At 46.0% G+C, this 27,844-nt stretch overlaps 1 protein-coding gene across 5 annotated transcripts in view; it reads right to left on the reverse strand.

Moving 5' to 3' along the window:
* Positions 1-447: 447 nt before the first annotated feature.
* The window catches only part of DEPTOR (DEP domain containing MTOR interacting protein), a 153,040-nt gene continuing 125,643 nt past the window's right edge, over positions 448-27,844 (reverse strand). For all 5 annotated transcript variants that reach the window (XM_068234933.1, XM_068234930.1, XM_068234931.1 and 2 more), the window contains 5 exons: positions 22,864-23,040; positions 19,368-19,502; positions 10,311-10,381; positions 7,393-7,497; positions 448-1,489 (listed from right to left, as the gene is read on the reverse strand). In XM_068234933.1, the coding sequence (XP_068091034.1) occupies positions 1,361-1,489; positions 7,393-7,497; positions 10,311-10,381; positions 19,368-19,502; positions 22,864-23,040 (617 nt within the window). In that variant the 3' untranslated portion in view covers positions 448-1,360. The remainder of the gene's footprint in view (positions 1,490-7,392; positions 7,498-10,310; positions 10,382-19,367; positions 19,503-22,863; positions 23,041-27,844) is intronic.

Consider the following 27,844-nt stretch of genomic DNA (forward strand, 5'->3'; position numbering starts at 1 on the left):
GTAGGCTCCAAAAAAAAAAAAAAGTAGGCTACCTGATCCGGGGAGCCGAGCGGATCAAGTAGCCTTAAAAGCCGCCGCTCCTGTGGACTGCAATGGCCCACTTTCACTTTCGTGGCCTCTGGGTCTAAACGCTGGAAAGAGAGATTCATTCTCTCATTCACAGCGTGCAGAGAGGCGGAGGGAGCAGCAGGGGGCGTGGCCAGGGAGAGAGGGCTGCCCAATGGCAGCTCTGGAAACCCTGCAGGAACGCCCCTATAGGGTGTTTTGAACAGGGAATCCCTCCCCCCTGTGTTTACCTCCGAGATGGCGACAAATAATGTTGCCGATGTTGGGGGGGCAGAGAGCGGCGGGGGCGGGGGGGGGGGGGGCAGAGAGCGGCGGTGTGGGGACACAGAGGCATGTCATGAGACAGAGAACATGTCTCTGTGTCCCATCTGCCACCCCCCCCCCCCCCCCCCCCAAGAACCGGGTTCTCTTTAAAGAGGAACTGTAGTGAAAATAATGTAATGAATAAAATCACTTATTTTTTGTTAACATTATTTTGTAAATTTAGTCAGTGTTTGCCCAAATGCTAAATCTTTCATCTCATTGATTTACATTCTGAAATGTATCAAAGGTGGTGACATGTTTAGCCCTGTCGGGTGCTGCTCTGCGGAATGTTGGTTCACTGAGAGTTCTGAAGCCAGTACACATAATACCTGTGGGAGTGGAATTCCAAATAGATAACAGCCTAGGCTAAACATCACTGGGATGGCCAATATACAGAGATATATGAGTGCAGAAAGTGTCTGATGCTGCTGAAACCAGGAAAATTACCATAAAGTGGGTATCCTGAACAACTTACTGCCTTCTACTTTGAGTCACTACAGGGCCTCTTTAACCACAGTGGTGAGAAGCAACGTCACCATGCTGGCTATGAAGTCTCGTGAGATCCCAGAGCTGGACGGAATTTGGAAAGACTTGCCAGGTTGGACAGCTCACATCCGGTTGCTGAGCCTGGAGGGCCTCTTTAAGGCATTGAACATTCAGTACGGGTCGACATAACAGATGCAATATCCACATAGAAACTTGTACAGTACATAGAGAAAATCAGCACAGCTTATTCATGGCGTGAACAAACAACAACGTAGTTCAGTTCCTGTGTCTTCAAGTATCGTGTCGGAGCAGCAGAGATTGTCCAAAGACCCGGAGGCGGACCCTGGGGTGTGGCGGCAGGAGGAGGAGGGGCCGGGAGGGTACCAGAGATATTTCCACACAAGGAAATAACAGAGATCCTTCTAGCTTTGGCTGATTAACAACTGAACGGTCTATATTCTCACATCCTCCCGCGTAGATCAAACCCCTCCCCCCACCCCAGACTTCACTTATTCACCTCCTCCATCACCTCTAGGACGATGGTCCGCGGGCCGGTGAGGACCATACGACTGACTGTTCTGAAGTCGTAGTGGAGAACGTTGTGGCCGTTCACCGAAACCACAAACTGGCGGATCTGAAAGTAAGACAGAAACACATAAGCTATATAGTCAGGGCAATCAAGGTTCAAATTCAGGGGTTTTTTTTAGGATCTATTTACTAGCGCTGTATTTATTATTATAAAAATGATTTTCTAAAACGCTTTAGCAGCCAATTTGTTTAGAGGCTTGCAAGTGCTCCTGTCCAATTTATTTTAGCATTTTTTTTCATTTCTTATTTGCTACATTTCCCTGTTTCTAATTAGTACTGCTGTAATGTGTATTTATGGCTACTTGTCACTAGGGGGCAGTGTTAGACAATAACAGAGGACTTCTGCTTTCAGTTTCTATATTTTCTGCTAGTAGACAGAGATCAAAGAACTCCAAGAATTTACAGCACAACAGGTTTTGCCGACTGAGGTCAAACGCAGTGCACTTATCTCTATTAAAGTTGCTAAAGTGTTAAATATCAAGTTATGCTATTAGAAAGATTAAACACTTGGTGCAGCAGTTTATTGTTGCTTAGATTTACTAATGAACTGCTGCACCAGGTAAATTGCTTTTTTCTATTTTTTTCATAAAATGTTACGTGTTCATAATATAAAACTCACTGGTAAAAAAAAAAAAAGGATTGAAAAGGGGTCTCTGAAATGGCACTAGAGGCAAACATGAAACAAAGCTGTGCTTTTATTATAATAGCAAACATACACCAAAATACTTCTAACATTTCCTTGGTGGTATTCCCAAATGTAGCTCGGGGTTACTTTTCACTGCAAACAGTGGTAACCACGAGCTACACTCGGGGAGAACGCTACAAGGACTGTGTGCAGAGTACGCAGCGGAACTCTAAGATCCCTCACCTCCCCACAATCCAGTTGCAGCAGCCCGTTTTCTCCGTGTCTTCCAAGGTCCCATCTCTATGCTGAGATCTCTGACTCTCAGATGACAACAGAGAGCGAGCTCAGCATAGAGATAGAGCGCCCCCCCGGAAGACAGGAGGAACACTTGCAGCATACTCCCAGATACCGAAGAGGTGACTGATCAAGGCTCTGCTGCACTCTCTACAAAGGGTCTGGGGGCCACTCAGGCGACCTTTACTGAACAGGGGACACCCTCTGGCTAGTTATTTTGAAGGCTTTGAAGAACCACTCTCTGGCTACTTGCACTGGAGGGGGCTCTCTGGCCGCTGGTAGAATATTGGTAAATTTACCCATATTTTACTATCAGGCACTGGTAATTCTGATATTAAAATATAAGTAAAATTTACTAATACTCTACTAATGCTAAACCAAACCCTTTTGTTATATGGGCCCTTCCTCTACCAATGCTTAACCCTAACCCCCCCACATGTGGCTAATCCTAACTGCCCCCCACCAGTGCCTAACCCTAATGAGCCCCCAATGATGCCTAAACCCCATCCCCCCCCCCACCGATGCATAACCATAACCAAACCAAATCTACAGATGTCCACGCCACCACCGCCGCAATACATGTAAAATACTGGGCACTGAAGAAGTTTTGGGGCCTATTCTGTACCCAAGTCAATTTAGGTTAAGAGGGGGAAATTACCTCAAAATTTCCTCTTACAGCCCCAATTAACATGGTTGCCTATAGGGTACCACAAATTTTGCGGAGCCTTTGCCCCCAAATTTCCCATCGCCGCCTGCTGTCGCCTATGAATGCCGGGACCTTTAGCTGTATCCAACACCTGAGTGAACTTGAGTGTATTGTTTTCCCCCTAATTCCGTTTACCAGAAGTCGCTGCTTGTAGTTCCTCCTCCCCGCCCCATTGTAAAAGACATGTCGCTAGACTCTAGGCTAGTGACGGGTCTGTACAGATGTCAGCCACGAGCTGTCGCTTTGGGGGATTGACTCTCAACCACAGTGGGCGACAGTAATTGAAAATGCGTGTGTAGTCTATTGGTGCATATACAGTACATAACCAATTTTGACTGGCCGATCACTGACTAATTTTACTACCTGCATGTTTTCGAGATATTCCACAGTTTTATTTTATATTTAAAGCTACTTTTCAAGTTTTTACTGCTTTATTTTTGTTCAATGACACATTCATTGAAGTATGCCAGAGCTAAAATCTATGAACTATTTACCCTTTTTATCTCTTTCCTGTTCCTAGAAGCCATTTTCTGCTAGGAAAGTATTTTATAGTTGGAATTTCTTATCAGTGAGGGTCACACTGTAGTCACTTCCTGTATGAGTCAGAACTGAGTCAGCCACTTAAATACCTGATATTTAACTCTTTCAGGCAGAGAAAGAAAAAAAGGAACACAGCATAGTTATTTGTGTGCTTGGCACTGTACATACACATGTCTGTCTCATCATGTCACTTCGGGTATCCTTTAACCTTCTTGGCAGTAAGCCCAAGCTGAGCTTGGGCTATGCCGCCGGAAGGCACCGCTCAGGCCCCGCTGGGCCAATTTGCATAATTTTTTTTTTTTGCTACACGCAGCTAGCACTTTGCTGGCTGTGTGTGCACTCTGATCGCCGCCGATCTGCCGCTAACCGCCGCACCCCCCCCCCCCCCAGACCCCGTGCGCTGCCTGGCCAATCAGTGCCAGGCAGCGCTGAGGGGTGGATCGGAGTCCCCTTTGACATCACGACGTCGAGGACGTCATCCCGCCCGTCGCCATGGCGACGGGGGAAGCCCTCTCCTGATCTCCGATCGCCTTGTCTCGCTACATGATATAATTTTTTTTTTTAAACGGCTTTGCTGCCCTCTGGCGGATTTTAATAAACCGCCAGGAGGGTTAAGCCTAACACATGTTTCGATTGGCCAATGGCTGAGCAATTTTACCACCTCTGTGTAGTATGAGGGTCAACAGATATTAAATACTATGAGCAGATGGTGTAGGTAAGGTCTCAAACTAGATGCAGGTGGTAAAATTGGTCAGTGATTGGCCAATCATAATTGAAAGTGTGTACCAAGCTTAAGCAGCTTGCTGTACAGGAGCGGCTTTCTGAATGGCAATTTGATGTGGCGAGTTTAGTGCCACTTTAAAGAGAATCTGTACTCCAAAATTCTTACAATAAAAAGCATACCATTCTATTCATTATGTTCTCCTGGGCCCCTCTGTGCTGTTTCTGCCACTCCCTGCTGCAATCCTGGCTTGTAATTGCCAGTTTTAGGCAGTGTTTACAAACAAAAAAGACATGGCTGCTAACCAGCATGTGATAGGCTGAGAGTAGCTCAGTGTGTGAGTCATACAGAGCTTGGAGGGGGCCTGGAGAGGGTGTGTATAGCTTCTATCCTATCACAAGCAGACCAGCACATTCCAGCGTGCCTGAGCCCGACAGAGCCGAAAGAGGAAAGAAGATTAGATTATATAACAGAGGTAACACAGCCACTGTGCAACTAGGAAAGGCTGCAGTAAGACAGACCACATTAGAACAGGTATAGGAACTTATAGGATAGAAGAAATAAGGTTGAAAATTTTGTTACAGAGTCTCTTTAAAACACGCACTTTGCTCTCATAATAGAGCCCATTTTATGCTGAAGTGTTTATGGCAGGGGTGAGATCACAGAAAAATCAGCCATGAAGGGGAATTAGATGGGAAGAGACAGAATTAATTAAGCTCTGGCTTGCTGGAAAGGAACCCAGCGTGGGTCTGTAATGAGCTCCCATCAAAGCTCTCAGCTCATCATGTCAGATGGTAAACTAATCGCAGCATTGTACAGGCGGACGAGCCAAAAACCATTTACTACTGTTAAATCAGCATTTGGTATCTGTTCTGCTCTGACAGCGGGAACATGAGAAGTGTCACGACTCGAGGATTCAAACGGACGACAGAGTATTTCTTATTTATTCAGATGGCTCCTTCAGGGAACGCAGGGTGTGCCGATCCAGCCACACCTCCCGGTCACCGACTAAATAACGTACATTGACCATTGGTGGGTAAAACTGCAACAATGATACCATAAAGCTGGCCATACAGCTAGCGATTTGGCTGTACGATCGGCCATTCAATTCGCTCATTCTATGGAAAGAGAGAGAATAGAGTGTGTTGCCCAATAGATGAAAAGTGGCTATCCTGTCGAATTGACCAGCTTAGCCAATCGAGCAGGATGCAAGTTATCGGTCGATTGCACAGGAATCAGCTACTGTTCAGTTGTCATTCTTTCGACTCTAAATCGATTTTTGCATTCAGAGCATGGAGGCACAACATCGATCAGATCGATTAGTGAAGGTAAAACGCATAGGATATCGCTTGTTGTGTGTTAGCCACACGTCAATCGACTTTTGATCAACCATACTGAAGTCGATCACCTAATAAAGTCAATCGCTTTATCGATTGAATCAGAATCGCTAGATGTATGGCTACCTTGATAGTACCATACAATAACATTTGTATTGCGTATTTCTCTCATAGGACTCAAAGAGCATAGAGATGTCCAGGGCTGGCCCTAGACTTTTTGCTGCCTGAGGCAAATTTATAAAGAAAAATTGCTGCCGCCGCAATAGACCCCCCCGGCCGGAGGGGTAGCGGGCAGGACGGGGGTATTGGGCCTAGCGGTGGGGAGGGGGGTCGGACCCCCCCTCCCTCGCCTGGGTCCCCCGATCTGCGCTCCCCTCCAGCTGTAATAGGAAGCTGCCGATGCCCAATCGTAAGAGGCACGGGCGGGGAGGACTCACCTTATCCGCGTTCCAGTGTGCGCTCCACTGACATCACTTCCTGCATCGCCGTCCACTTACAATACAGTGGGTCCCCCGGGAGCGCAGATCGGGGGACCCAGGCGAGGGAGGGGGGGTCCGACCCCCCTCCCCACCGCTAGGCCCAATACCCCCGTCCTGCCCGCTACCCCTCCGGCTCGGCGGCCGCCCCCCCCCCCCCCCCCCCCCCCGCACCCACGGACGGGCAGGTGCCGCCCCTAGAAGTTTGCCGCCTGAGGAAAACGTTTCACCCCGCCTCATGAGCGGGCCGGCCCTGGATATGTCTCAGATCAATACATAGTTGCAGGGTGGAATGTGTGACAGAAGAAACAGCGGCTTTTCAGTTTGGACTTAAAGGGAACCTAAACTGAGAGGGATATGGATATTTCCTTTTAAACAATACCAGTTGCTTGTCAGTCCTGCTGATCTCATTGACAAAAGTAGTGGCTGAATTACACACCTGAAACAAGCATGCAGCTAAATCCAGTTTGACTTCAGTCAGAGCACCTGGTCTGCATGCTTGTTCAGGGGCTGTGTCTGAAAGTATTAGATAGACAGGATCAGCAGGAGAGTCAGGCAACTGGTATTATTTTAAAAGGAAAAATCCATATCCTTCTCAGTTTAGGTTCCCTTTAAATGCTTTAAGGAATGGGGCTGTCCTGGCTGGGTGTGGTATGGAGTTCCTAAGGGTAAGGGCAGCATGACAGAAGGCTCTGTCTTAAAAGTTTTGAGGTGGACTCTGATGCCTGGTACACACCAGGCAATTTCCCATCAGATAGATTGGTCGAATGGATTTCTGCTGACAGGAACGATCTGATTTTCAATCTTTTTTTGTAATTGATTTTCCTATCACTTCTATACAAAATCGATCAGAAAAACGATCGGAAATCAGATCGGACCGGTCGGAAATAACAGATTCGACCCCTCTATCTGATGGGAAATTCAATGGTGTGTACCAGGCATTAGGGTTACCAAGTTTTTAGATCTATAGCCCCATCTACACTATACGATTCTTTGTGCGATTCGATGACGATTCTATTTACGATCAAATTAAATCCGACATGTCCGATCGGGATTCAATTAGATTTGCCATTGTTTTGCAATGGCAAATCGAATCCCGATCGGACATGTTGGATTTAATCAGATCGTAAATAGAATCGTAATCGAATCGCACAAAGAATCGTATCGTGTAGATTGGGTTTAAGATAACATCAGGATCTTGGTTTTGTTGTCACCATTGTACATCACAGGCAATACTGTCATCGGGATACCTTTACTCCTGCAGCGGCGGCCGGTCCGGTGGGATCCACAGCTTGCACGTGACAAGGTTTCTCACCTCGAACGACAAACCCCCATCCCACATCATCGCTGACAACCTGTGTGACACAAAGGAATCTCGTCATGGAAAATGTTTGGTGGATGACTGCCTCAAGTTCTGCTTGTCCAACAACCTCCGGATTTTAAATATTTAGTAAAGGTAAATAGGAATCCATGCCATTACTAACACAACTTTTCTTACTTGATGCAGCTCTTCCAGAGAAATTCCCTTTTGGAAAAGTCATGTGATCCTGGCCTGGACCCATTCACAGAAGCTTGCAGCTGCAATGAGAATGGGCGGTTCCTAACTAGTGGGCAGTTCTCTCTGAGGACTACAAGCCACCCCACTTCCTCCCTCTGCTGGTTGTAGAACAACACCTGGTGGCCAGCACTGCAACTCAGCATTGTAAGACTTTGCTGTAGCCACAGTGCTAAACATTTAGAATTAATGGCTGGATGGTGTAATAATGGTTAAGGGCTCTGCCTCTGACACAGGAGACCTGGGTTCGAATCTCGGCTCTGCCTGTTCAGTAAGCCAGCACCTATTCAGTAGGAGACCTTAGGCAAGTCTCCCTAACATTGCTACTGCCTATAGAGCGCGTCCTAGTGGCTGCAGGAGAAAAGCGCAATATAAGTGTTATTTGTCTTGTGTCTTGTCTAATCTCATACTTGCAGAAGTCAGGTGATTACAGTGAAAGACTGGATTGTGGGTCTGAGAACTGAGAAGATATCTGGACAGCTATCTGTTCAATGAATTTGAACTGTTGTCTCACCAGGAAGCAGTAATCTGGGTAATGATTATGTGTGCCTTATACAGAGAGATTTTCTAAAGCAGGCCGGGCAAACGTTGCATGGCCCAAGCCGCATTCCTATAATCCCTGGCCCCCTCCTTCCCCCACAGTCGCGAGCAGGCGATTAGCAGAGGTTAAAACTTACCTACTTGCTGCTTCCTGCCTTGCGGCGTCATGGTAACAGGGAGTCATGTGATACACATCACATGACACACCACCGTATCACAGGCTGGCAGCTAGTGTAATACGCTGGCGTGTCATGTGATGCATATCCCGTGATGCCCTGTTACCATGGAGACGCGATGCAGGAATCGGCGAGTAGGTGAGTTTTAACCTCCATTCTGCAGGGAGGGAGGGGGGGAAGAGAGGAATCCAGCTCACATGGGCCGGGTACGGGTAGTTTGCCCAGCGCTGTTATAAAGGTACCCATACATCTAGCAATTTTGGTGGCCGATAAACCAAGAGACAGATCTCTCTCTGATCGAAGAGCGATCTGTTGGCCGCCATAAACTGCAGGCCGATTCCCGATCAATTTCAGCATGAAATCCTATGGGAAACGGCCTTGTGATATCACCAGGCCGCCCTGGTCCCACTAATGTTTTATGTCCCCTGGTGCAGTTATACTTTACTTGCTGCTGTCAGCGCTGCCGCCGTCTACGTACTTCTGCATTTACCCCCCACGTGATTGGCGGTGTTATAGCGTGTGTGTGATGTCACACATGCACCTCGCGTGCTATACACCAGTAGTCATGTGGTTAGAGAATGCCGAAGTACGGCGGACACTGGCATGAGGCGTGAAACGTAAAGGATAACTGCACAGGGAAGATAAAAGATTGGGGGGGGGGAGGGGGAGACAGCGGCCTGGTTGTTTGCGATTATTACACCCTATTACTGTTCCGCACCTTACCCAAAATTTTCCTGCACGTTCGAGAAAACATTCCTTTGAGCAGGAAAGTTCTGTGCATGCGCAATACATTGAGACTCGTAACCGCGCATGCGCAGAGCGCTTCAAGCCACAGGAGCACTAACGAGGCGCCATGCAGTAGTGCACAATTTGGCTACAGTACCAAACCATACAGCAGATCAAGGAAGAGGATGAGGAGGGCAGCGAGGGACCTACAACACTGTGGGGGCTGGGAGAAGCCCCGGGAAAGTTAAAAAAAACCCCTCTTTGGTTTTGACTATCTTTTAAAGAGGAACTCCAGTCAAAATCATATAATAAAAAAAATCTTCATTTTTACAATAATTATGTATAAATGATTTAGTCAGTGGATGCCCATTGTAAAATCTTTCCTCTCCCTGATTTACATTCTGAACTTAACCACATGGTGACATTTTTACTGCTGGCAGGCGATGTCAGTGCAAGGAGATGCTGCTTGCTTTTTTGGCAGTTGGAAACAGCTGTAAACAGCTGTTATTTCCCACAATGCAACAAGGCTCCCACAATGTGATGTCAGAACCATGGTCCTGACATCACACTGTGGGAGGGGTTTCACCACAATATCAGCGATACAGACTGAGCCCCGGATGATCTGTTTGAGAAAAGGAATAGATTTCTCGTGGGAAAGGAGATATCAGCTACTAATTGGAATGAAGTCTAATTCTTGGTTACGGTTTCTCTTTAAAGGACAACTAAAATGAGAGGGACAAGGAAGCTGCCATATTTATTTCTTTTTAAACAATGCCTGACTGATCCTCGGCCTCTAAACCCTTTTACCATGGACCCTGGACAAGCATGCAAAACAGATGTTTCACTGAAGTTTGGCTGCATTTCCCGCATGCTTGTTTCAGGTGTGCGATTCAGACACTACTGATGCATGAAAAAAGCAGCAGGACTGCCAGGCAACAGGCATTGCTTAAAATCAAATAAATATGGCAGCTTCCACATCCCTCTCACTTCAGGTGTCTATAAACAACAAAAAAAGAATATTTGGAAACAAAAAGGGGCTATGCAGACCTTAGAACATGGCCAATGCTCATTGTCCTACATGAGGACACATCCTGCTTCATGGACTGATATCACATTCCAGCTTATATCTTTATTACTCATAAACATGTCCATGCAGATGTCGGTTACTCACAGTGAGGGTCTTTCTTATGTATGGGGAACCCGGGACCAGAAGTTCTTCCAGTGACACCGGCCGCTCTAAAACTATAGAATAAGGAGAAAAAACAGAAATAGCAGGGATTAAAGAGGCACTGTAGTGATATATAGTAGAATGCAGTAAATTATTCATGATTCCTACAGCTCCAGCCCGCAGGAAATGACAGTTAATGTAATTTACAATGCAATAATTACTGTTGCTTATTGCAGCAAGTTAGCATTTATCCGGAGCAGGACCTGCTGGGCAGCTGGGGGACCGGTACCACCCTACTAAGCTCCCAGAGGACGCTTCCAGCTTACCATATAAATGTCTTATTCTTATAAACATACTAAAAATAATACTTTAGTTATCAAATATTTCTGTGGATAACTTCCCAATACATAAGGTCTTTAAACAGACTCTATAACATTAAAAAACGCCCCTGGGGGGTACTCACCTCGGGTGGGGGAAGCCTCGGGATCCTAATGAGGCTTCCCACGCCGTCCTCTGTCCCATGGGGGTCTCGCTGCAGCCCTCCGAACAACCGGCGACAGACCCGACTGTGACTTCAATATTTACCTTTGCAGGCTCCAGAGGGGGCGCTGTGGCTGCTGTCGGCTCCGAACTACATGGAAATACCCGATCTCAGTCGGGTCCGCTCTACTGCGCAGGCCCCGGAAACTTGCGCCTGCGCAGTAGAGCAGACCCGACGGCGATCGGGTATTTCCGCCTACTTCAGAGCCGACAGCCGTCAGAGCGCCTGCGCTGGAGCCGGGAAGGTAAATAATGACGTCACGGCTGTATGGAGGGCTGCAGCGAGACCCCCGAGGGACGGAGGACGGCGTGGGAAGCCTCATTAGGATCCGGAGGCTTCCCCCACCCGAGGTGAGTACCCCCCAGGGGACGTTTTCACGTTACAGTTCCTCTTTAAACTAACTCAGTTAAAATTAAACTAAAACTAAGGGTACACTAAACTAACACTAATCTAGTCTGTTCTACAGTGTACTTGTTTCCTCAGTGTATTTTTGTATTAAGCTGAAAATGCAATTCTCTTCTTAGTACTGATATGAAAATTATCAAGTAGAGTAAACCTAACATAAAATAATTGGTCTCTTGTGAGAGAATTTGTACCACAACTTCAATTAAGTTCCCAAGAGCCTAGTATTAGGATAGACTGTAGGCCATAGACTTGCCCTTGCCAGGAAAGAATTAATGTTACCCGACTTAATAGCCCAGGTCTTCTCAGCTTGAAGGTTGAAATCTACCTTTTTTAAAATGTCTTCAAATTTCGGTGAATATTTTGTTTTCCAGTTATCTGCTATTGAAATCCTAATAGCTAAAAAAGATATGATTATATATCATTCTCTCCTTTGGGGGCAAGTCCATGGTTCCTGTAAGTAACATGGCCATGTGGAATGGAATATTTGTCAGACTCATCGGCAATTGACTCAAAAAGTTCTCCACCTCTTTCCAGAGATTTCCTAACTTGGGGCATTCCCAAAATATATGTTCTAAGGATCCTGTTAGGCCACATTCTCTCCAACACAGTGGAGAAACCTTGGAATCAAATTTTGCAATTTTTGCTGGTGTCAGGTACCATCTCCAAATCATTTTTATTAAGCTCTCATAATGAGATACGCAATGTGAGGACTTTTATCATTGTCACTTTAGACAGTTAGATTGGCTTTGGGAACGTATGTTCCCATTCATCAATCTGTGCACTACCGCAGTAGCCTGTGGGTGCGCGCCGGGCATACACAGTGAGGGATGAGTATTTATACCCCTGAATGCTCAAGTGCAGTTTTCAGGAATGTAGATACTCGTCTCAGGGGAGGGCAAGTCATTATTTATAAATTCTGATAGGACAAATTTTCCTACAAATAATATTCATAGAAAACCGTGGTCATTTTATCAGAGACCAGTTTATACTTCTCTTATTGACTGGCCACAATCATGTGATCAGGACTCCCTTTTACTTCCTGTGTAAGCTGAGCATGATCAGCCAATCAGAGAAGTACAGAAGAATCACCTGGTAAATCAATCATGCACTTCTTCACAGATCTCCCCTAGCAAGAGAAACTCTTCTATGAGAATTGGTCATCTATACCAGTCTTTTTTAACCTTTTCACCCTGTAGGAACCCTTTAAAAAATGTGGGGATCTCAGGGAACCCCTGCATTAGCGGATGGAGTGGGGTTTTATTTTGCAGGTGACACGGTCTTTAAAAGGCAATGTGGTTAAAAAGTTTATAAACTGTAACAGCCTCCTTGTTTGGCCCCCATGCCATGTTCTTCCTGTATAGTGCTCCCTACTACAGCAACCTGTGCTAGTGATTTCTTATTATAGTTACCACAATTAAAGTGCTCCCTTATAATAGGGCTCTTTATTATACTATCATATTGTGATGATTTGCTCAGCTGCCTGTGCAGGCAGGCAGCTTTTTGACCATTGTGTAGGTTTGCATGCTGCAGGACTCTGGAAAGAAGAGCTTCTGTCAGTTTTGCAGCTTGTGCTTGCTGAGGAATTTGCATACGTTGTCATGCAAATTGCCTGGCCACATTCATTGGAGGCGTGTACTATAAGTACTATGTGTTTCCCACAATGCTTGGCTGTTCATAAGGAGTCTTCCTGTGAAACACTCTGGAGAGTGTCAGCCATGCTCTTTGTTTGAAGATCAGCTTAGAGTAATTCCTGGAAACTGTGCTAGGCAGGTTCCCTAGTGCAGTTAGGATTGTTTATCTGTTTTGTTTGTCTGTTGCGATTGTCCTGTCCCAATGGTGGTCGACAGGAAATCGTTCTGATCTCTGTTCTTGGAGTATAGCTGGTGCAGCGGTTGCTACCAGCTATCTCTTCTGATCTGTCTCACTGGGATCGCACTAGCATCTTGCGCTAGCGCTGTGGATCCTTCGGTTCTGTCTCTTTGGATCGCGCTAGCCACTTTTCGCTAGCGCTGTGGATCCTTCTGTTCTGTCTCTTTGGATCGCGCTAGCCACTTTCCGCTAGTGCTGTGGATCCTTCTGTTCTGCCTCTCTGGATCGCACTAGCATCCTGCGCTAGTGCTGTGGATCCTTCTGTTCTGTTACTCTGTCCCTGGATCGCACTCGCTTCGCGCTAGTGCTGTGGATCCTTCTGTTCTGCCTCTCTGGATCGCGCTAGTCACTTTCGCTAGTGCTGTGGATCCTATCTCTCGCTTGTCCCTGTTTTCGTGTGTCTGTCTTGTCTGCTACGATCGCATTGCTGGAGGCTCGGTGAGGTAACCGTTAAGCAAGCGCTCGCGTCCTCTGTTTCATGTTTGTCTGTCGATGGTTAGTTAGGCGTGCTTGTCTCTATTGTGCTTATCACGTGGAGACCGCGCATAACCGCGTGCACTGTTGCGAATGAGTGCGGTGTTCGTGGTTAGCTAGCGTTTGTTATTTTCCGCATCTTCTCATTGTATGATTTGCTGTGCCTTTGCTATCCTCATATTCTGTTCTGATCTGCCTTGTGTCACGTCTGGCGATCGCACCTCTCACGATCGCGTTTCTGTTTCGTTTCTGCTGTTGTGTGTGTGCGGTCGCGGGGTGGCGACTAGATTGGCGCACACACATACAACCTGTCCCTTTGCTCGTTCTCATTCGCAATCGCTTCTCTTGCGATTGCGTTCTGCGCTTCGTACAATTCCTGTCTGGCATTTGTGGAGGTACAGAGGATTGGTTCCTCTGCACTCCCCAGCGCCATCTGCCGACAGGAATTTCCCTCTACGGGTGCGTAGCACCTTTTGCTGGGTGCCTGCAATTATACGCTTGTGGAGGATTTCCGCCGTGTCAGCGCACGCGTTGTGCGCTGCACACGGAGAAAGTTCCACAATCGTTACACATTGTTTTTTTTTACTATCGTGCTCCTTAATATACTGATCTCCAATGTAGCTCTTCTTTACATAGAGAAGCCAAGGAGGTACTTTTTCACCCCACCAACTTAGGCCAGTGTTACCAGAGGCCAGGGAACCCCTGCAATGTCCACAAGGAACCCTTTTTTGAGAAAGCCTCATCTACACTCCCGATGAAGACTCTCAGAGCATGATCACAGCATACATTTGAAATCGGTGTGGGAGACTAGGCCGCAGGACACAGTCGGTATATGGCTTATCCTGCTGCTGCACATGTCACGGCCGTGTTAATTACTATTCCCCCTCCAGGTCCACATGGATGGTGGGGAATGATGTAATTCTGCTTCCAGCTATTGCTGGAGGCTGAATTATTGTGTTTTAAAAGCAACTTCAAGAAGTTTTAAATCAGGATGATACCATTTATTGGCTAACTAAAAATGAATAAAAATAAGCAAGCTTTCGGCCTTGCAGCCTTCGCCGGGCTTATAAAAGCACGACGAAGGCTGCAAGGCCGAAAGCTTGCTTATTTTTATTCATTTTTAGTTAGCCAATAAATGGTATCATCCTGATTTAGAACTTCTTGCTTTTACTGATGGCTAAAACGGTACAATACCCTACTGCTACTACAAAAGCAACTTCAACTCCGTCTTCTGATGGCACCGACGTTACTCACTGAGCGCCGCTATAGATGTTATTCCTACTACAGTCTATGGTGGCGCCGGCTTCCTGCACTGAAAAGCTCTGCTCCGTGATCACAGGCTTACTAATGGACAATCATATATGGCCCACATTCTGAATTCCCTGTAAAGGGAAACCGAGGTGCGAGAGATATGGAGGCTGACATGTTTATTTCCTTTTAAATAATGCACATTGCCTGGCTGCCCTGGTGATCCTCTGCCTCTAAGGGCTGGTTCACAGGGATGCTTGGCAGTTTTTACCGCCAAGCGTTCGGGACTCATCGGCTAAACGTTCCCATTCAAGTGAATGGGAGCGTTTACCATTGCGCGGTTACCGCCGATTACCATCAATTGCGCATACGCGGCGTTCTGATCACAATTTACTGAGTTGTTTCAGCTGGTCCTAGAAGCTGCATGCGGTATCCAGGGTCGCCTAGCCACCGCGGCTTCATGTCCTCTTGCGGGTACATAAAACGCAGATCGCGACGGGAAGCCGATGATTGCTGTACCACCGCCCCCGAACAAGACATCACAGGACGGCGCGGCTTCCGTCTGCTGCCAAGCGTCCATGTGAAACAGCCCTAATACTTTAAGCCATAGACACTGACCAAGCATGCAGATCAGAGGTCTATGACAAATTTGACAAGATTAGCTGCATGCTTGTGTCAGGTGTGTGATTCAGACACTACTGCAGTCAAAGATAAGCAGGGCTGCCAGGCAACAGGTATTGTTTAAAGCGGACCTAAACTCAGAACTTCCTCTCTGCTCTAAAAGATATGCAACAGCATAATAACCTTTAAAGAAAAACATTTCTTTGTTACAGCTGATACAAATCCTACAATAAATCTGAACTGTTTCTACTTCCTGATTCATAGAAGCAGACATATTGTTTACAGCCTGTGCTTTCAAATGAGCTGCTCTGCTGACACAGCTGAGAGATCAAATTACAACTTGTGATTAGACACAAATGAGGGGGAATTAGACTGGCTAAACTCTCTAAATATAAACGGGGTGCATTCCTCTAGGTTTTCCTTCTGTCCTGTGTAAGAGTTCAGGTCCACTTTAAAGGGAAATAAATATGGCAGCCTCCATAGGTCTCATACAACGGGTTCCTTTTAAGGAGGCCTGCAGTTTCTTATTTTACCTCTTGATGGCACTGTGTTATAAGAATTGAGCTGTACACAGTTCCACTGGCTTCCAGTAGGTGTCTCCAGCATATGTGGCTTAGCTTCAAGTGCATACAATCTTGCAGACACATCCATTACCCACTTTTGAATTTCAATTGACCTTTACATAATGTGTCTCATTATGCTCAATCGCTGCAAATTGGCCGATATCTTTACAAATTGACAACATTTCTCAGTCGAGCAGGATTGAAAATACCACTCAATCAATAAAGTTTACCTAAGACAAAGGAATCAAAAAGTTTTATACATACCTGGCGCTTCCTCCAGCCCCCTTAAAGGGAACCAGAGACGAAGCCCCCTCATGTATTTTACCATATATATCAATGGGAACATGACAGTAAACACCTACCCTGCTCTCTGTTTCATTATTCACTGCTAAATCTGCCTGTTATCTGCAATGATAAGAATCCCCGACTGAGCATTCAGTCTAGCTTTTCCCGGAATGATTATAGCTGAGTCACTCTTCTGTGATGTCTTTTCAAGCCCAAGTCTGCCCCTTGTGGCTCTGCTTAGCTGCTATTTATCCTTGAAGCAGCATTCCGGGAAAAGCTAGACTGGTGCTCAGTCGGGGATTCTTATCTGGGCTGATAACAGGCAGATTTAGCAGAGAAAAATGAAACGGAGAGAAGGGTAGGTGTTTACTGTCATGTTCCCATTGATATATATGGTAAAATACATAAGGGTGCTTCGTCTCTGGTTCCCTTTAAGCTGACTGCTCCCTTGTCGCATTCCTCCGCAATCTGCCCAGTAAATCGTCAAATCGGCGCAGACGCAGTAGTACTGCTGCGCAGGCGCAGAACTCTCCTGGGGACAGGAGCGCATGCGTAGTACGCTCTGAACTCCATCCGTTACTGGGATGGATTGCGGAGGCTGCAGGCAGTGGAGGAGGACGGCGAGGGACTTTTCAGCGCAAAGAGGGCTGGAGGAAGCCAAAGGTACGTATAAAACTTTTTTATTCCTTCACCTCTGGTTTCCTTTAAGGAAATCGCATGATGTTCACATAATTTCGATCGACACAGAATCAAATTTTTGGTTTCAGTGCATACATAGGAGGCTATTACATACTGGAGGGTACATCTGGCTATTACATACTGGAGGGTACATCTGGCTATTACATACTGGAGGGTACATCTGGCTATTACATACTGGAGGGTACATCTGGCTATCTATGGTGGGGAGGCTACCTTATACTGGGGGGGACCTTTGGCTATCTATAGGAGGGAGACTACCTTATAGGGGGGGCACATCTGGCAGTATTTGGGGTGGTTGGCTACCCTATACTGGGGGGCACATCTGGCTATCTATGGGGGGAGGCTACTTATGTATATTTTGCTATCTGAAAAAATTGCAATTGCAAGTTTTTATGAAAAATATTTGGAGGTGCAAAAAGCAAGTTTTCACTGTAAAGAAGTTCGTATAAGGTAAGTGAAATCTTTACAGACCATCCCCCAATGTACCTATTTACTTCGCACTAGTTTATATGTAGAGTGCTTTTGCCTGAGCCAGTACTGTGGTCTGTGTCTCTTATCTCTGGGAACAGAGTGTAGCATTGCAGAAGACACAGGATAAGCACATTGCACAACATTGTGTATCAGGCTAACAGCCCCCCTGCTTATGTCTGCTGATTGACAAACACTTAGCAGAGGAATGCTGTGAGCCTTGGCAGGTTTCCTGCATGCTCTGCAGGGCCAGGGAGGGAGAAAGCCTACATAGCAGGGTAACAAGCCCAGGCTAAAGACCATGACATTTAAAGGGACAGTAATTCCAATATGAATGTTGGAGCATCATTACTTATATAGAACTACTTGTAGTTCATGGACGCGAATACAGAGATATTCTCCCATCCGTGAACTACAGGAGATTCGAGGACTACATCTCCTGGCATGCATTGCGGCAGGTGCGTGTGACACTTACCCGCCAGGTGCCAGAGGAGCAGCACCCTGTAGGTAAGTAGTGAAGCTCACCAAGACCCCCACCTCCCCAACGGCACACGACATTACAGACCACCCTAATGGGGAGGTTTCATTTTGAATGTTTTTATTGCAGGGGATCAGTTGCCTTTAGAGCACAGAAAACAGGAAAAACACTGAGAAATCCACCCTGTGTGTGTTTATAGAGAACAGCTTGTTCAGTTTTCCCTTATCAGCAAGTAAACAAAATAATTTGAGCTGTGAGCTGTCTTCCGACTCTGCCAAGTTAAAATATGCAAACCCAGGAGGTTAACCCTTTCCGTGCTCCCAGGAAGAACCCACACTGCAAGCTCTCTGTAAGAGCTCTATAAGCTGTAGCAAAGAAATATTTTTCTTTAAAGGTCATTATGCTTTTGCTTATCTTTTAGAGCAGAGAGTAGGTTTTGAGTTTAGGTCTGCTTTAAGATATTGTTTGGCACACCCAAAGGCCCCCAACTCAGAGGTGACAACCTTCATACCAATTTGTGAGTCTAGGTCACTTTAAAGTATATGAACTTTCCCCCAGATTTTAATACATGTGCCTTGCTTAACCACTGTACCAGTGCAACAGTGTGAGAAAAAAATAAACCTAAATCCTATTTTGCTTTCCTAAAAACAAAGCTACATGATCTTTGCATAACAAAAATGATGCATGGGAGTGCACTTTATCCAGTCTCCTCCCTCTCTCCTGACTGCTGCTTTTTCCTGTAAGCTGAAAAATTAATGTTTAGACAAGAAATACTTTGAGACTCTGACACTTTGCAGTGAGCAAAACTATTAAAGGGGCACGATGGCGAAAAATTGTAAAATTTAAATATATGCAAACATATACAAATAAGAAGTACCATTTTTCCAGAGTAAAATGAGACATAAATTACTTTTCTCCTATGTTGCTGTCACTTACAGTAGGTAGTAGAAATCTGACAGAAGCAACAGGTTTTGGACTAGTCCATCTCTTCATAGGGGATTCTCAGGGATTTATTTATTTTCAAAAGCACTTAGTGAATGGCAGTTGCTCTGTCCAACTGCCAAAAAACTGTGTGGAGAGCAGGGAAGCTGGCCAAGCATCATTGTTTAAATCATTTTTAGAGAATATCTTTATAAAGAATAAAAGCCTTGCTGAGAATCCCCTATGAAGAGATGGACTAGTCCAAAACCTGTCACTTCTGTCTTCTGTCTGATTTGATTTCGATTACCTACTGTAAGTGACAGCAACATAGGAGAAAAGTAATTTATGGCTCATTTTACTGTGGGAAAAAAAACATACCTCTTATTTGTTTATGTTTGCACGTATTTTAAATTTTACAATTTTTGCCATAGTGCCCCTTTAAAAGATGTGAAACACTGCAGTCCAATGGGTCCATTTAGAGTACTCACCAGATCTGGGGTTGCACATTACCACAGGCGGGCTGTGGCTATGGGTGGGGCTACTGCTGAAGTAACCGCTACTCCCGCTGCTGGTCATACTGCTTCTCCGGACCGCCACGCCCCTCACCTCATTGCTGGGGCTCACTGTGTAACAATAAATAATGCAAAGCAAGATTAGGCTTTGGTCACACAACTCTAGGCAGAGATCCAATCACATTTATACTCTGAAATCAGGTGCTCAACATTCAGATGCACATCACTCCCAGCGAGCCAGCATATCCCTCTCAATTCAGGTGGCCTTTAAAAGGAGACCTGGGATGAAACTACCTTTACCCCCCTGTAGGCCATGGGCTCACTCAATGTCAGTCCGGTCCCCTCTGCAGTCTGCTCTGGTAGATGCTGACTACTGCGCATGTGCGGCCCTGGCCATGCACCTATGGCTAGGGGCGTTGTGCACCCGAGCAGTTAATAGTGTTAGCGAACTTTGCTTAGGCAGAACGCTACTGTCCACTGTTCGCAATTGGAGCGGCGCGCAGCAAGGGCAGCACATGTGCAGCGGAGCGCAATTGAGCGCAACTGGGAAATTTACTGGAAAGGACTTCAGGAGAACAGGGCGGCCCAGAAGGACAGCAAGAGAGTAAGTATAAATGCTTGGGGTCATTTCATGACAGGTACACATTACGTATAAGAAGATAGATAATTCGGAAGTCTGGACTCTCTTATGCCTGGTACACACCATGCAATTTCCCATCAAATAGATGGGTCGAATCAATTATTCCTGGCAGGTCAGATCTGATTTCCGATCGTTTTCCTGACCAATTTTCCGATCGATTTTCTGATCATTTCTATACAAAATCAATCAATCAGTGAAAAAAGATCAGAAATCAGATTGGACCTGTTGGTAATAATTGATTCTACCGTAGATCTGATGGAGAATTGCATGGTGTGTAGCAGGCATAACACATATACACTGCTGTACTCTAGAGAGACTTCCCAATTTATTCCCCCATTTTATTACCGGTTCTCTGATAGCTAATTTGATTATAGTTTGTGTACACCTTTAGGTACTTGCTAACGGAATGGCTTATTTGATTAGTGTGCGTGTGTCTCTACCCATTGTGGTCATACATCTAGCGATTTGGCTGTATGAGGCTAGATTCACAGTGAGACGTTACAGGCGCACGTTAGTGCAGCCTGTAACGCAGCCCCATGGCACAGTAATGAAAAATCAAAGGGCTGTTTACAGTGCCCACGTTGCGTTACATTGTAACGCTGCAAAGTGCTGCATGCTGTGCGTTCTTGTTTGCACATGCTCAGTCATGTTGGGGAGGAGGGGAGAGCGGCCGGGCACATGGCTAAATAATATTCACTGCACTCAGTGACGTGCAGTGTTTACATCCTGGAGCGGCCACTCTGTGCGGCGATTGCCCGGGCGGGACCACGTGATGCAGCATGCGTCCAAGAGTACGCATCACGGACGCCAGAGTGAGCTGCACAACGCGGCTCACTCTGATGTCCACATCAGAGAGCACCAGGCGTTGCGTTAGGGGCTGGTTATGTGCCCTATAACGTCCCCTAAACGCAACGTCCCACTGTGAACCTAGCCTGATCGACCATTTGATTCAATCATTTTATAGAATCGAGAGATAATCGACTATGTTCCAGTATGCCCAACTGCTGAAAAGTGGCTGATATCATGTCAAATCGGCCAGTGTAGTCGCTCGAGCAGGATGCAAGATATCGGTCAATCGCACAGGAATTGACTACTGTTCACGTCATTCGATCGATTCTGAATTGATATTGATTCTATGGGACCAGCCGATCGATCGTTTTGCGGCCAATTTAAATCGATTTGATCTGACTGGATGGAAAATCTAGGTCGATCTGCTGCTGGCAACAGATCGACGGCCCATAGAGTTGCATTAAATCTAATGCTGGGAATACACAATGCGTTTCTGCCGCTCGATTCTCTGCTTGGTGGTTTTTGCCGCTCGATTCTGCACTCGATTCTCATATGTTCCGCTTGTTTTTCTTATCTTTTTCCATTCACTTCTATGAGAAATCGAGCAGCAAAACGATCACACGTGAGATCGGACATGTTGGAAATTATCTATCGAACCATCTATCTGCTGCAAAAACGCATTGTGTATTCCCAGCATTATGGTCCAACAATGCATTTAGATCGATTTCCAATCGATTTCATTCTGAAATGTAATGGAAATCTGTCCCTAGTGTAGAAAGATTCAGATAGATTCCTTTCAGATTCAACTTGACAGGCATCTTACAGAAATGTATTTAATGGTCGAATTTGCTGCAAATCTATAAGTGTATTGCCACCTTAAAGGGGCACTACAGTGAAAAACAGTAAAATTTAAAATATGTGCAAACATAGACAAATAAGAAGTACATTTATTCCAGAGAAAAATGAGCCATCAATTACTTTTCTCCTATGTTGCCGTCACTTACAGTAGGCAGTAGAAATCTGACAGAAGTGACAGGTTTTGGACTAGTCCAAGTAATTTATGGCTCATTTTACTCTGGAAAAAATTTACTTATTATTTGTATATGTTTGCACATATTTTAAATTTTACAGTTTTTCGCTGTAGTGCCCCTTTAAGTCCTGTTTGAGAGAAACCATTACTTGCATACCTAAATGTTAACTCTTTCAGGCAGAAAATGAAAAAAAAGGAACACTGCCTCATTATTTGTAGGCTTAGCACTGTATACACAAGTCTCTTATCATGTCACATTGGGTATGCTTTAACCACTTAACGACCGCCTAACGCCGATAGGCGTCGGCAGGTCGAAGTGGTGATTCCATGGAGAAACGGCCGCTGTCAGTTCACGGAGGGTGTCTCCGTGAATAGCCTGCGAGCCTCCGATCGCGGCTCGCAGGCTAATTGTGAACACGTGGGGAAGAAATCCCCGCTGTTTACATCAATACGGCGCTGCTGCGCCGTAAAGGAGATCGGCCTCTGATTGGCCAGGGATCGCCGACATCTGATAGGCTAAAACCTATTAGAGGCGGCGCAGGACGGATCTCTGTCCTGCGCCGCCCACAGCACGGAGGGGAGGGAGGGAAGGACGGAAAGGGCAGAATAGTGCTGCGGAGGGGGGCTTTGAGGAGCCCCCCCCCCCGCAAAACCCAAGTACCCGGCGGCGATCAGACCCCCCCAGCAGGACATCCCCCTAGTGGGGAAAAAAAGGGAGGGGGGAGTCTGATCGCCCTGCTGAAAAGACGATCTGTGCTGTGGGCTGAAGAGCCCATGCAGCACAGGTAAGGGGAAAATCCCCTGGTCGTCAAGTGGTTAACAAGGCGATCCTCAATTTCAGCCCTCTCCCAGGTAAGAAGGTAAAACAGGATTTTTTACCTATTTATACAAAAGCATTAATCCAAAAAAATCTGTTCCGTATTCATTCCGTTAAACAAACTGTTTTTAATACCAGAGTGAATGCGGTAATGCCAGTGTGAAAGTCAAATGATTGCAAAAACCACTGATGTTACCGGAGTTAAAATTGGTCCTGTCCTGACTCTGCTTCCGAAGGCAGAATGGACTGTCCTGGTTCTCCAGAATGTTCTGAGGTCTCTTCATCAGCAGTTCCATCAGTCGCCTTCTGCGCCGGAAGTTGGTGCGGAACTGGTATAGATGCCCGCTGTCTGTGAAATGTCTCTTGTTGGCCACTGTAAAGGGGGGAAAAACAACATGATGAGTCCTGTGGCCTAAAAATGTGGCAATGCCAACACTATAGGCCTCAATTCACTAAGCAGTTTAGACTAGTCTACAGATGGGTTTTTAGTCTACTGATGGTTTAGTGTAATGTTTTAGGCCCCGTTCACATCTAAAATCGCAAAACTGTTTTGCGGGAGTGATTTTCCTACGATTAACATGGAAAAATCACTGGACACGCGGTGGTTTTGGCGCGATCGCGATTAGTGGTGCTATGCATGCTAATCGCTAAACGCTAATCGCCGGCAAACCGCTGCATGTAACACGTTTGCGGTTATCGCTAGCCATGTGTTACATGCTGCAGCGGTTTTTAAAAAACGCTAGCGGTTTGCCTTGAGGTGTGAATGGGCCCTCAGGGTTTTCTTTGTTAACAGCATTTCCTAAACGGCAGTTTAACTGCCAAAATAGTAAGGTACCAGCCGGCCTCCCTACTCACTTGCACACTATTTTGTCAGTTAGACTTTGCAGCTGCTGTTCAGGAAATGCAGTTGAAAACAAAGAAAACCCTGAGAATCTCCCACGTGGAAATGGACTGGCCCAAAACCTGTCGGTTCTGTCAGATTTTAAAGAGAATCTGTATTGTTAAAATCGCACAAAAGTAAACATACCAGTGCGTTAGGGGACATCTCCTATTACCCTCTGTCACAATTTCGCCGCTCCCCGCCGCATTAAAAGTAGTCAAAAACAGTTTTAAAAAGTTTGTTTATAAACAAACAAAATGGCCACCAAAACAGGACGTAGATTGATGTACAATATGCCCACACATAGAAAATACATCCATACACAAGCAGGCTGTACACAGCCTTACTTCTGAATCTCAAGAGATCACTTGTGTGTGTTTACCTTCTGTCCCCTTCTTCTCTCATGCACTGAACATTACAGGCTTCCTGCAGACAGCTCTGCCTTTGCCTGTGTTTGTAATCCCTCAGTATGTGTCAGCCAGCTACTTTCACAGCCTAAAGGTGGCCATACACTGGCCCGATTCCCGGCCGTTTCGACAGCAGATTCGATCCTGGGATCGAATCTGCTGCCAATCGTTCGCGGTAAACGCCGCCGACGATCCGATTTCCTCCCGAAATCGGATCGGTCCGTCGATCGCGCCGTGCGGGAAATTACCCTCGATCGCCCGCGGGTAAAGTGCGCGTCGCTAGCGGCGGCCGATCCGATGAAAAATACATTACCTGATGCGGGCTCCCGGGCGTCTTCTCCGCATCTTCTCAGCGCTGCACCCGCTCCATTACGGCGCTTCCTGGGTCACTGCAGTGACCCAGGAAGTTCAAATAGAGGGCGCTCTATTTGAACTTCCTGGTCACGGAGTGACACAGGAAGCGCCGGGATGGAGCGGGTGCAGCGCTGAGAAGATGCCGAGAAGACGCCCGGGAGCCCGCATCAGGTAATGTATGCAGGGGGGGGGGGGGGCAGGCGGCAGGAGCAGCTGAACAGATTGTGATCGGTTTCAGGCTGAAATCGATTCACAATCTGTTTGCAGTAAAGGCAGCCATACGATCCCTATCTGATCAGATTCGATCAGATAGGGATCTGTCAGCTGGTCGATCTGATGGCACATCGACCAGTGTATGGCTGCCTTAACAGGAGGATTTTTATCCAGCACTCTTCTATCACTGATAAGATAGCAGAGAAGCTGCTGGCTTATGTAAATAAAACACACACTAGAGTGTGCATAGAGGAACAGACCAGCACTAAAGAACTTGGCAGCCTTCCAGACACAGGCCGACAAGTCTGACAGGGGAAAGATACATTGATTTATTACAGAGACTGTAATAGTACAAAGTGCTGCAGTGAGCCAGAACACATTAGAATACGTTTAGGAACTTGTAGGATGGTAGAAAAAACGTTGTAATTTTTGTTACAGAGTCACTTTAACTGCCTACTTTTTTCGCGATAGTGGTCCTTTAAGGCTGCTTACACACAGGGACGTTACAGGCGCACGTTAGTGCGCCTGTAACGCTCCCCCAACGCACAGCAATGTAACACAAGTGGGCTGTTCACACAGCCCACGTTGCGTTACATGTAACGCTGCAAGTTCTCCCGAAAGTGCAGCATGCTACGGCGTTAGAGCTGCTATAGCAGCGTTAGACTGTTTGCACATGCTCAGTGGGGGGCGGGGAGAGCCAGCTACAGTAGCCGCGCACATGGCTACTTAATATTCACTGCACTGGTGGCAGCTGATTGGCCGGCGGGACCACGTGATGCGGAGTGTCTCGCTCCGCATCACGTGGTCCCGCCGGCCAATCAGCGCCACTCTGGGAGACCTTATAGGGATAGAGCCGCCTAACGCGGCTCACTCTACCGTCGGCTCTTGCAGCACCATACGTTGTGTTAGGTGCACGTTATGCGACCTTAACGTGGCACCTAACGCAACGTCTTGGTGTGCAAGTAGCCTAAGAGGACAAGAAGTTTTGTTGTTTTTGATTTTAGTTTCTTGCTTGAGATTTTGCAAAAAAACAAAAATAAAAACAAAAATACTTTCTTAATGATACATCTTAAAGAGGAACTGCAGTGAAAATAACATAATGATTACCACTTTTTTTTTAATTACATTTTTTTTTAAATATTCATCTAGTGTTCAGTGTTTCTGAATATTGGGAACATACGGGGAAAATGATTTGTTCTGGGTAATGTTTGGAATTTATGCGTCAGAATTCTGTGACTTTCCAATATTCAACTTGAAATTGTAAAATTCTGATGCTAAAATCGAAATCCGTTATTTTGTGCGCTTATCCCTAAAGGTGCCCACTAATGGTACAATTTTCAGCGAAGAAATGCCCGATCGATCAGATAACTGTGATCGGATTGGCAGAAAATAAATCTCGTTGATGTTACAAAACCACTGCGGATGATTCTAAAGGTGATCATACAACGACAATTTAGTCAATCGAAAAAAAAGTTTTTTATAATCGGTTGTGATGGATAGGGAGTATATTGGTTCATTGCTTGTGATATAATCGATGTATTGGGTCATTTTATTTCCCAATGCATTCATTTAATCGCTCGGGGATTCTTTCATGAAAATAGCACCGTTAGCGGGCACCTTAAAACACAGCAGAAGTGAGAGGGTATCGAGCGCGGAATCGATCCGGCGGGTGATCGGACTTTTCGGAAATTATCAATCGAGCCATTTAATGCTGGGAATACACAGTTTGTTTTTGAGGTGATTAGATGGTTCGATAGATAATTTCCGACATGTCCGATCTCCCTTTCTATCCTTTCGCTGCTCGATTTCTGAAAGAAATGAATGGAAAAAAGATAAGAAAAACGAGCGGAAAATAAGAGAATAGACTGCAGAATCGAGCAGCAAAAACGATCAAGAGGAGAATAGAGCGGCAGAAACGAACCGTGTATTCCCAGCATAAGGGCCTGATCCAGTTCACTTTTTCTCCAAGGTGATATGTACACATCTTATCAATAAAGTGCAATTCAAGGCACCAGCAAGCGAGAAAATAGAAACATTTTGACAGTACTTTTTTCACCTACTTTTTGGTACTTTTTCTATTGCAGAGTGCTAAAAAGTTTTTTAAAATTTTAAACAGAACATTAAAAAAAAATCATCTCTAAGGCCCTGTTCACATCACAGAACGCAGGCGCGTTCCGTTCAGAACACAACGCACAGGAACGCACGTCATGTGCATCTCTGTGCGTTGCGTGGCTGATCCCATTCACTGAAAGTGAATGGGACAGCCGCGCGTTTTGCTAGGAAACGCGTGCAGCATGCGTTCCCGGACCGCACAGGTCCGGAACGCATGCAGTGTGAACATCAGACAGTGCACTCTATGCACTGTCTAATGTCGTGCGTGTCGGCATCCCGCACGCGTTCCCGAAATGCGGACGGGAACGCGTGCAATGTGAACGGGGCCTTAAGGCCTAGTGCACACCAGATCGGTTCTGTTGCGGTTTGCGATCCGCTTGCGGGTGCGGATCCGCTAGGGTAATGTATTTCAATGGGCTGGTGCACACCAGAGCGGGAGGCGTTTTGCAGAAACGCATACTCCCGGGCTGCTGCAGATTTTGGATTGCGGATGCGTTTCTGCCTCAATGTTAAGTATAGGAAAAACGCAAACCGCTCTGAAAAACGGCAGTTCGGAGAGGTTTTGCAGGCGTTTTTTGTTACAATAGCTGTTCAGTAACAGCTTTACTGTAACAATACATGAAATCTACTACACCAAAAACGCTTCACAAAAACGCAAAACGCTAGCTGAAACGCTACAGAAAAAGAAGAAAAAGCGTTTCAAAATCTGCTAGCATTTTGCGGATCTGCTAGCGGGTTTTGGTGTTCACCAGGCCTAAGTGTGACTGGATAGGCAATATGCTTATTTCAGGTGTGTGATGCAGATTCTACTGCAGCCAAAAAGATTGGCAGGATTTACAGGCAACTGGTATTGTTTAAAACAATATAAATATGTCAGCCACTATATCCCTCTCATTTCAAGTGTACTTAAAAGGACAACTGAAGAAATAGGGATAGGGTGCCATTTTACCAGCGGTTCACCATACTTTTAGCTATAGCCCCTGAATAAGCATACAGCAGATCAGGAGTTTCTGACATTATTGTCAGATCTGATTGGATTAGCTGCATGCTTGTTTCTGGTAAGATTCAGACATAGCTGCAGCCACATAGCTCAGCAGGGCTGGCAGGCAACTGGTATTGTTTAAAAGGGAATAAATATGGCAGCCTCCGTATCCCTCAGGTATTCAATAATGCTGGTCTGCGTTCTTCAGCTAATGTTCAGCTGTAGCCAA

Source organism: Hyperolius riggenbachi, chromosome 5 (genome assembly GCF_040937935.1).
Source record: "Hyperolius riggenbachi isolate aHypRig1 chromosome 5, aHypRig1.pri, whole genome shotgun sequence".
Lineage (NCBI taxonomy): Eukaryota > Metazoa > Chordata > Amphibia > Anura > Hyperoliidae > Hyperolius > Hyperolius riggenbachi.